Source organism: Lottia gigantea (assembly GCF_000327385.1).
Source record: "Lottia gigantea unplaced genomic scaffold LOTGIsca_71, whole genome shotgun sequence".
NCBI classification, from domain to species: Eukaryota; Metazoa; Mollusca; class Gastropoda; family Lottiidae; genus Lottia; species Lottia gigantea.
This window is the reverse complement of record NW_008710397.1, coordinates 448634-460270: the sequence shown is the minus strand read 5'-3', so window position 1 is coordinate 460270 and position 11637 is coordinate 448634. Positions and strand designations below refer to the sequence as shown.

The window sequence follows — 11637 nt, the reverse complement described above, 5'->3', positions numbered from 1 at the left end:
GAGTTTATATCTCTAATAAAACATTGTATGTGTTCTTCAATTCCCGAAGAAGAACAATGATTCATGTGCTGCTACATGCCTCAATTAATTAGATCAATTTCGATTTTAAAAGAGATTTATACGGCGGGTACGAAAAATAAACGCGTTGCTTCTTTTTCGAAAATAAAGGGAGACAACACTTGCATACATTAAAATATGTATCACATAAGGCTACAAATAAATGACACATCTTTGTGGATGACAATAATAGCCCCATACTGTCTCTTTAAATTTGTCAGCAATATTGTTTTAAACTGTTGTAACAACATCCTGTCGACCTCTTTGATGTATTGCATCAGATCTATTGTAAGAACTACTGAGTTCTGTTTAGGTTGAAGTACATGATTTAACTTATTCAGGTCAGTTACAGACAGTGCACTGGAGAGACAACATGATTTCAGCACTGCTTTGGTGTCCTGGATAAGTGTCCGGTCGGGAGATGGCAACTCAGAATTGGTGTATGTCATAAGGTCATACTATTCATTGATCGTCCGTATCAGTGATTGGCTTAGGACGAATTGACAGAAGGGAAGAGTCTGCTCGATTAACAATGCGACGATTATACTGTGGTACTCTCGTCTATGTCAGCTTTTACAATAAAGTAGTTATTACTTTCCATGTTGTTTTCTTAGAGTAAAGAGACGCTAATGCCCTTGAAAGAAGTACAATTAACGGTTATACCAAATTAAATGCTCGTCACACCTTTTATTTGAAAAGACGCAAAATATAATATTTTACTACATTTTATGCAACAATCAAAAAGAGTGTCATAGAGGCAATATAATATATTTTTTTTTTCGAAGTATTGTCGGCAAGGCTTGTTTGTGTAGAAGGGGAACTAACTACAAAACATAGGCCTTCCATTGAAGTAACATAGAACTCAGACCACAAAAATTGTGATTCTTTGAGAAAGTTCACGTTTTCATTGACACAAAAAAGCAAATTCAAAAAACTCAAAATTAAACAATACCTACGTAGATTAGTTGTTAATCCTTTTGATATCTTAAAAGTATTAATTTATCCCTTGCAGAAACTCTGTATTTTATCCAACAACTTTATGGTCTTTTGGAAGGAACGGAAGCAGAGATCCAATATGTACGCCATGATCGCTCAATGGTTGGAAATGGAAAAAGAGTCAACGAATCTGAGAGGAAAATAGATAAATTCTGCTGTGCTGACACAATTTCCCTAAGTGCACATCGATGCCTGCCTTAAAGTGATACTATGTCTTAGAATGAACATAAAATTGAAGTTCTCAAGAATGGTCAATATGAGTATATAATATTCATCAGTGAACTTACCTGGTGTCATAAAGTTACAACAGAATCCCTGTAAAATCTAGAAAATTCATAAAACTAGGTAATTATTGAGAAACGCTTTATCAAAAATTTCAGCGTTTTTCAATAGTTAATTTCATATTTATAGATAATTGCTAAGCTTTTTGGATTATAATAGGATTCTGTTATGTTATTTATGACACCAGGTATATCTACTGATGAATATATGCTCTTATTGGCCATGTTTAAACTTCTTAAATTTTATGTTTATTCTAAGACGTTGTATTCCTGTAAGAAGAATTAAGGTGTCAAAATATCCAATTATTCCTCAAATTATCGTTAAAATACTCTGGCAGTGTGTGCCGATTATATCATAGGTTAATATTATGGTAAAGTTTAAACTAAATGTTATGGTAACAACTTGTACAAATTTTGTTTTCGTGTTTGCGCATAATTCGTCTTTAAGAACCTTTTTCAAAGCATCCCAGGATAATCCGTGATATGGCTAAACAGCAGATTCACAGTTTACGCAAGCTCACAGTTTCTTCTTGTTGGGTTATAGGATTCTGCGTTGTTGGATGCTGTGCCGTAGAGTCCTGTGTAATAGGATACTGTGTTGCAGGATATTATGTTGTAGAATGCTGCGTCGTAGGATAGCGTGTCTTAGGATACTGTGTTGCAGGATACTGTGTTGTTGTGTACCAAGTTGTAGGATGGTGTGTCTCGGTATACTGTGTTGCAGGACACTGTGTTGTTGTGTACCAAGTTGTAGGATGCTGTGTTCCGGTATACTGTGTTGCAGGGTACCAAGTTGTAGGATGCTGTGTTCCGGTATACTGTGTTGTTGGGTACCAAGTTGTAGGATGGTATGTCTCGGTATACTGTGTTGTTGGGTACCAAGTTGTAGGATGCTGTGTTCCGGTATACTGTGTTGCAGGATACTGTGTTGTTAGGTACCAAGTTGTAGGATGCTGTGTTCCGGTATACTGTGTTGCAGGGTACCAAGTTGTAAGATGCTGTGTCTCGGGATACTGTGTTGCTGAATACTGTGTTGTTGGGTTCAAGGTTGTAGGAAGCTGTGTCTCGGGCTAGTGTGTTGTTGGATAATACTCTATTGTAGGATGCTGCGACGTAGGATGGTGTGTTGATGGATATTAAGGTGTAGGATACTGTGTCGTTGGAAACTGAGTAGGATCGTGTGTTGAGGGTGTATCGGTTGTTGCTTCAACAACAGCTTGTACCATATTAAATGTTTTGGTACCAAACGAGTGAGTATATGCATCTGAACTAGTATATTCCCGGTCGTAAAGATAACAAGAACTTCTTTTAGCATTGTAACCAAAACTGAAAACGTATTTTGTTCGCGAGGCGACAACTGCACACTGAATTATATCAAATGATGGCAAAAAAGCGTCGCCAAAATGTTTATCATCTAAATCCGCCTTATACCACAAAGTAGAAACAAAATCTCCATCACAAATCCCAGATGAAATCACAACGCAGATGTATATCATATTTCTCAACATCGTGTATCGTACACTTCAGAACCATTGGTGGAATGGCATCGCATTGCCGTTACCGATATAATAATAACTTGTTCAATTATTGATAATATCTATTTGTATTCAAGAGACATTCTCATTGGGCCTTTTTACCATACACACTCTGTTGATTCCAGTTTATCCTATACATGAATAGGTCCTGTCTTTGAACAGAGACCATTTCAATGCGTTCACTTATCTTGGCAAAAAGCGCTTACTCTTTTCGCAGACACCTGTGCCTACCATTCATTTCCATCTTGGACTTTGAGCAGACATTGATTTCAATCTTTAGACATCTGACTGTCATTTGCGCAGATATCTGGGTTTACCATTGATTTCCATTTTTAGAAATCTGAAATTGTAATTTGGGCAGACAGCTAGAACTACCACTGATTTACATCTTTAGACAACTGACTGTACCATTGATTTCCATTTTTAGAAATCTGAAATTGTAATTTGGGCAGACAGCTAGAACTACCACTGATTTACATCTTTAGACAACTGACTGTACCATTGATTTCCATTTTTAGAAATCTGAAATTGTAATTTGGGCAGACAGCTAGAACTACCACTGATTTACATCTTTAGACAACTGACTGTACCATTGATTTCCATTTTTAGAAATCTGAAATTGTAATTTGGGCAGACAGCTAGAACTACCACTGATTTACATCTTTAGACAACTGACTGTACCATTGATTTCCATTTTTAGAAATCTGAAATGGTAATTTGGTCAGACAGCTAGAACTACCACTGATTTCAGTCAAAGATATCTGGATTTTGGCATTTGGGCATACATATGTGTCTACCATTGATTTACATCTTTAGACATCTTACTGTGTCATTTGGGTAGACAGCTGGAACAACCATTGATTTCCGTCTCCAACGATCCAGAGGATGCCTGTATTAGGCACAAGTGTTTATGTATACCTTGATGTCAGCTTTGGCTTGTGGAGTGCAATGTGCATGGGTTTTCTCCGTTGGATCATGTCAGCTCATGTGTAATGATAATGCATGTTTTTGCTTACGCTATTGAAACTTTGTCAGCAGGATATTGAAGCATATTAATAAATTACCAATACTGGAAATATTTATTGTTTTGATGTTAACTCATTAAGTCGCTGAGAACATAAATACTAAATCATTAATTCTCAATAATAGAATTTTACCTGATAGAACCTGACCTAATGGAAAAGATAAATGTATAGCTGAAAGTATATTGTATAAAATAATTGTTTTTTTAGTTAGTTATAAATGTACAGAAACAAATGCAAAAAGTATGAATAGTCAATAGTACTGTATTTATCTGAAATTCGCTGAAGTTAACAATCGGGGGCAACAATCGAGATTTATATTCAAACTGTGGCAGCTCTGTATAGCCTTCCATTTAGCGTATGAGAGAGTTCGTCCCAAGAAGAATACTGTTAAAATATAAGAAAGAAAATCGTACGTTTAAATTAGTTAGAAATGCAGTGGGTGGACACACCATATTTCTGGGCACAAATGTACCTCCCTCAGCCGATATCTGGTGCATGAACATGCAAAGCTATTACGATCATTATTAATTAATAACTATTAATTGTAAAATATATTGGTCGTTAAATATAATATAAAACTTATTCCCATTAAAATGTGCTAAAAACGCGAAACATTTAATTTTTTTTTCATTTTGTTACAATTTATTTCTATTCATTTCAGGTCTGACACTATATTTATATGTCGCCACGCGAATTCATTTATTTAAAAATGTACATTAACATTTTAATTTCACAGAAATATGTAGGTCTTCATACTCTTTCTCGAACAAAAGATGACAATTTACGAGGAAGATGAAAAACAATGAACTATTCAGCATATTTTCCTATGAAAACTTGTATAATTCAACAATAGAAATTCTTTCTTTTACCGAGGATAAAAAATATGAAGACGATTAACGATGTTTTCTTTAGTCTTTGTTGCATTCTTTGGAGTAGCATATTCTGATGAACAAACTGACGCGACAAAATGGTAAGTACCATATAACTCGCTTTATTTTGGCAGCTCAATTTCATGGGCCGCTGTTAAGTGTTTATTTACACTGACAGCTTGTATTTCCCCCCACTAGGTCAGTTTCCGCTATCCACGAGCATCGTCCACTCAATTCTGATACAGTAATTACTTTTGTATTGAAGAATATTTTTATCTCCTTTCTAATAAGTTCACTTTAACGAAATACACTGATTGCTTGTATTTTCCCCCACTATATCAGTTCTCGCTATCCATGAGGATTATCCACTCAATTCTGATACAGTAATTACTTTCGTATTGTAGAATATTTTCGCTCCTTTTAATAAGTTCGCTTTCTAAGTTTTCAATATGAAGGTGCTGTGACTTAATTCTTATCATATCAGATATAGCAAAGAATGACCAAAAAGTTCATCATTGATGGATACAAACCATGTACATTGCCTCATATGAACAAGCATTTTTTCAGTAATATTTGAATAAAAATGCTTCAGAAATGGCTTAACATTATTGTGGTCTAGAAAAGTTAAAAATTATATACTGCCTTCCCTTGAACTTTTTAAACGCATTGAAGGGAGACAATTTGAAATTGTGACGTTGTAAAGTAACCCAAATATTCTTTTGTCTAACAAAAGTTTACCCTAACAAGTTTTCCACTACAATTGGAAAAAAAGGTTTTAGAATTTGGTCATAATTTTCCTGCTGTTGGAAGTTGCCAAGTGTTCGTCACATTGTAAAAACGACAATTGAAAAGTAATATATATATATATATATATATATATATACATACTTTTGACGATATCAAATTTTTCACATTATCTTGCCCTTAGATTTGTTTTTGAAGTATATTGCCAATTTCGTTTAATTGGGGATGGTTATTTTTTTGATTTTTTCCCATTTTGTTCGTCGCGAAATCTGAAAGTTATGACATAGTGATAATCAGATGTTACAATTTAGTTCTATTCGGCCCCGGTTGATGAATTTGTGCCAGTGACATAGTCCCTTTACAGTAATTAGCTGTTTGGTCTTTTCTTCTGCAGAGCACACTGTGAATTCACGCCATGATCGTTTCAAAGAGGTAAAACGCTAACGTTGTATACAAATGACTTTGTGGTAATATCTTAGTTTCAATGCCAGTGACCCAGGATTGGTACTTGGCGGCGGTATCAAGCGACACCCACCTTGGAACTTGGAAACCATATTGATTTACTTAATATCAACTGCCTCCATCCTATTTGATTGGCAGCTCGTATAAATCAAAAGCATCCAATCAATTTTCCACAAAAGAAAATGAAGTAGCCATATATCAATATCAATACGTGAACCACACGAACAAATTGAACATTGGGTATGTCGAAGAAGATCAAAGAAGGCGACCATTTTGTAATTTATGATAATGCTTCTATCTACATTCACATGGTCTCACAGATCGGTGTATATCGATAAGCGATAAAATATGATTTCGTCTTGAAAGGCCAGATATTTTTGTTTGATCCTGTGTAAAGCATGTTATTGGTCGATATGAACAACAAGGTGTCTAATGGACTGAGATAATGGGTTTTAAGTATGGACAATGACGGCTAGGTCTGTATTCTATTACATGAAAATATTTTACGAGCTGAAAACAAACAAGGAGATAGCCAATGAATTTTTAATATCAGGAAAAAAAACTTTGTATAAACATAAACTAAAGAATCTGCCTTTTATGCTGATGGTTGACATTCTTCTGAAATTATCGAGCAAGTTTTAATACGTCTGGAAATTATGTATGTATTCTGATTATATAAGCACCGCCTTCCTACCGTTTTATTTTAATTATTCATTTTAATTTGATTATATTAAAAAAAATTGATACCGTTCAAGGTGCCACACCCATTAATTTAAGCACTAGTGAATGCCATGCAGTTTTACAAGAATACTTTCTGGACATATGTTACAACTAACACATCGAAGACTGTCTACAGCGAATATAAATTGTATTTAAACTGCGTTTCCACAGGAAAGAAACAATGACTGAAATCAGAAATGGTCGAAATCCCTTCTCATAACAATGCTGATGTTGTTAAATTTGCTGTGATGACGCATGAATATCGCCTAGACAATAAACCCCTTTCTTATCATATGAAGCAAGGTTATTGCAAGTATCCGCAATGTAAGTCCTTAAAAATCGGTCTTATAAAAGAGTTTTTCATCATTGTTTTCTGTTTTCTAATCTGGTGATGGAGACTCCAAGTTTGGAATGTTAAAATTTGTCCTGTTTGTACTAGTAGTTCGACATATGTTTTCAAATTGGTTGGATTTTAAAAAAGAATCAGATAGCGAGTTAAAAATAAACCAGAATTTGTCCATCGACCTCGATCAGTGAAGAGACATGGATAATCCTAGCAAGCTTGAATGTCACCTTGCGACACGAGACATTTTAATTGAGACGAATTTACCACATTCAATCAAACAGATTAAGTGTTGCTCATAAACGCATAGTCTCGTGACCCAAGGATGCTTATCGGCCCACTTGAGATAAGCAGGTTGTAAAAGGAAATTTAATAAGCTAATGATGCCTCATATTATAACTAGTTAATTAGATAGAGATGGTTTATGATTGTTGATTCATAATGGAGTGATTAGCAACTATCAGTTACTTGTTCAATAAGATGAGTCTGAACCCCTACTCCAGGAATTGTCCTCTCCTGAATATTTGGGCGGTGGGGGCCAGTGGACCTGGTTCAACCCGTTCCTGTGGTAGTTGAGCCACTTAGTTCAAGACAATGTAATGCCTGATGCATAAATCATACTTTGTTTTTAAAAATGTTCTATGCTCTCTGTTGCACGCTATTTTGCACAAATAAAATCGTGAGCTTGATGCACAAGAAAATATAATTGTTCCAGTCATCTGATTAGTAAATCATTAACTCCGTATTTATTACAAACCGGAATTTATCTCCAGATTTTATAAGGTATTAGGGGTGAAATCCGACACGACCTACTCTTGGAAGCACAGGCATCAGAATTTTGCCTTTAGGAGAACTGGAACCCACGGCAACTAATCGCCTAGCTGAAGACAATCCAACTCGCTACCGACTGAACTATTCCACTGCAACAAAAAGACTGCGTTATCAAATCATAAGCTTATTTAATAAAAATTTGCACCAGGGTAATAAAAGCCAACTGCGATTGAAAATCCTGAAGCTTAAAACTATGTAGCATGCTAAGCTTGTTAAATACAAAACGCAAATTGGGGTGAAAGAACTTTACCAAAGTCACATCATTGGCATTCCATCAGCACCAACACACAACCTAGTATGAAATTGTAACCTCTTCTAGTAAATTGAAGTACACTATCGGAGATTGACCTTAAATAGTTAATAGTACAAGTAAGTAAAGAAAAAGTGATTAATTTTAAGTGGATATTCGTAATAAAATTATAATAAAATTATAAATATAATCCATAATGGTTTTTAATCTACACTTAAAAAAATTGAGAATGCCATTTAATTCACCTATTAATTGCTCACCATAAATTTACACGTTTAATGCTTGATTTAACAGAGGAACAAGAATCATATTTTTTACGGAAGGTTCCAGTCATGTACGTGAAACCAAATCAGCCTCCTTTTCTGCCCACAGTTGCTTCATTTAAATGATGGTCATGACAGTTGTCCCATATATTATACAATACCCGAGTCAGGTCATGTTAACTCTTAAGGCTAGTAACTGGCACGAGATAGCATTATCTCCAAGCTGGTAAATTACATTTAGATCCAATGACTAAATCCTTTGATCAGATGTTTTGGGTAAGACCTGTTAGAAACTGGCAGAAATAGTTTTCTAATGATAAACGCTATACTTTGGTTTCCTCATTTTGAGAGCTTAATAATGCAAAACATCATTATGGTAGGTTTTTAAAATCGCAGCAATATTGCTTCTGTCTATTACTCAATGGTTAATGCTCTTAGTCTTAAAACAATCCTACGATCCTACGTTAAATTCTTTTAATAGATTTTGAAATGCTTAGTTTCCTCCTGTCAGTCACTTATGCTGGTGATGGTGGACGAGCATCTTGTTTAGCGTGCTGCTGGTGGTTCACGTGAACATCCATCCACAATTGCAATTCGTAAAAAGAATGTAATCAAATTTTGCTCATAGAAACGGATCCTTTGAATATGGAAAATGCTTCGATTTCTTGAACGACTCTTTTGCATATTGCACATTTAGTTCTGAACGATCTGTATTCATTGACCTATGATTTATAATTCTGTTACGCACCGAATGGAGTCAAACGGACGGTAGCTGATATTGAACGAAATCTCGAACTGATTAGACCAATATTTATTCTATTAATCTGCTATGACAGTCTAATAGAGTAAAAGTTTGATAAAAGGCTTAGTGTAGGCTGTAAAGGTGTTTTTAAATAGCTATATAAGAATTTATAGCATGTCGTTGTCAGGTATTTCAGAAATCTTATCAACTCAATAGTCAACTTTCTGATCTCTTCAATGACTTTTCATTGCCTGAAGTCGAGACATTTTCATTTGACTGACATTCATCTGTCGAAATAGTACTTGATCTTTGAGTTTTTTGTAACGTTTATCACATTATCTAATCAATCATATCAAATGGATTAAAAAGAGATTTGGGTTTTGTCTGCTTTTAAAAAAAAACTAAAAAAATTTAGACCATGTTATTGATTTGTGCTTATGCCTCACATCTGTTGTTACCAAAATCGTATCGGTGTTGACAAAATTGGCGCAGTTTCTTATTGGCTTTGCTGATGGTTCAAATAGCAATTGTTACTTATGATTGCGAAGAGACAATTTTTTGGCATACTTCTTGTTCTTCCAATCTTGTTTTTGTTGGTTTTATTTGTCTTGGACTCTTTGAATAAAGATTGTGATACCTAGCACCATTATTTTCACAATGTCAAGCTATTACGAACTTCGTCTCATACCTTGAAAGCAATACAAGGTATTTTGAAGCTGAACATTGTGAAGATCGATCACCATGCAAAGGTGCATGGCCTCTCCATCCATCTCTCCGTCATAGTTTAATATGAGTCCAGCAAAATAAGTCTATAGTTCTCGCCTTGTAGCCAATAGTACAAATAGCTATTGGAAAATTACTGCAGTCTTGCAAGATATTGAATAACGTTGAATTTTTAGATGGAACGGTCAATCATGTGTAGTTTTTTTAAATGTCGAATTAAACGAAATTCTGAAACGGAAAAGTAGACCTAATTTTGAAATCACAGTTTTACCCAATTACCCCAATCAGTTGCAGAAAATTAGGATATAAAACTCCATTTCGTACATGAGACAGATGATTCAGAATATAGTGTCATGATCATGCAGAAAGTGCAAACAACTTATCATTTCAGACTGACATACCACAACCCAGTCGTTATAAACTGCTTAATGTATTCACACAGTTCACTGCCTGATATTCAACCCCTCTTCACTACTTGAAAACAATGACTTGGCGCTCTATTTCAATATCAAAACATAAGTAGTTTGTTTTCATTTTCTATCTCCATTTCATCTCGGATATCAGTTTGTCATGTTGACAGTGTACGGTGTCCCAAAGAACCAACTTGACTTGCCAAATACGAAATTCGCCCAATAATGTCAAATATTTTGATATCTGAGTAATTTGATAATCGATGAATGTATTGCTAAATAAAACGAAATCCGAGTTGGTCTATCGACACCCAGACTGAATAAAAAATTTTAGATAGTGTGAACTGGTTCTTCTATTTACGTTATCTACAATATCATTAGCTAGACCCACAAAAACCTTTCTGTATTTTTAACAATAATTACCTAGTCGGCTGTCCCATACAAGAAAGGTAAGCTCAATATATGCGAAATCTTATTCCGCTCCACGACTGGTGGTTTCTATATTGACAGCACTCAATGGCAGTCCACAGAATTACAGTGGCTGAACTTGATGAGTAGAGATCCATGAGCTTTGTGGGTTGAAGCCAGTCTACCTGTTAATAGCAGATATGAAATGAAATGAATGGAGCTTTTACATCCTACTTTTCTGCACAATGTGGGCTAATGAAAACGGCAAAGCCATGCAGGGAACGACGGAAATTTTTGCCACAACAGCGGCATTAGCCTGCTCTTTTTCGATTCCCAACACTGTCGAGGGGTCTTTAACGTGCACAGTCTGTAGCACACGGGGCCTTGGTTTACTGTTCCATCAGAACGACTAGACGCTTTTCCATGTCAGCCCCTCTTACCTGCATCACTGACAGGGGGAAATGAGATTTGAAGATTTTCTGTAGTTAATTTCACTCATATATATTTTGCCGATTGTTTAGCAATAGTAGTTGACATTGGGCATCATTTGATAAAATAAGGACATAATATTGCACTTCGTAGGGCCCCAGCATAAGCTGTGAACCATTTTATATTGTGTGTTAACCATTTAGACACTTACTTTGGTACATTTTTTCTGGAGTTGGAGGTCCTTGGACTTGGTTAACCAGTCTCCACGGTAGTTGGGGCATATCATTTTTCCATAAACTATTCGAATTGACACTGGAGGTAAAATGCAACCATTCGTTGATATATCTGTAGTGTATGTTCAATATATGGCACCTTCAATGAAGGTTGTGAAAACAACGCTTGGAAATCAAACATCCATTCAGAAAAAAGCTCTTTGCAATCTAATTGAAATTCCAAGGGAAACCTGTTAAGAAATATTAAATTAATGAGAAATTTTTAATGCGTAATCCATTAATAAACTCATACCTTGATTTCATTTATTATGACTAC

At 35.2% G+C, this 11637-nt stretch overlaps 1 protein-coding gene across 1 annotated transcript; it reads right to left on the bottom strand.

Moving 5' to 3' along the window:
* Positions 1 to 1942: 1942 nt before the first annotated feature.
* Positions 1943 to 11374, bottom strand: LOTGIDRAFT_167956 (hypothetical protein; the record flags this gene model as incomplete). Its single annotated transcript, XM_009065839.1, has 2 exons — positions 1943 to 2404; positions 11300 to 11374. The coding sequence occupies 2 exons, from the start codon at positions 11372 to 11374 to the stop codon at positions 1943 to 1945; spliced, it is 537 nt and encodes a 178-aa protein (XP_009064087.1).
* Between the last annotated feature and the right edge of the window lie 263 nt (positions 11375 to 11637).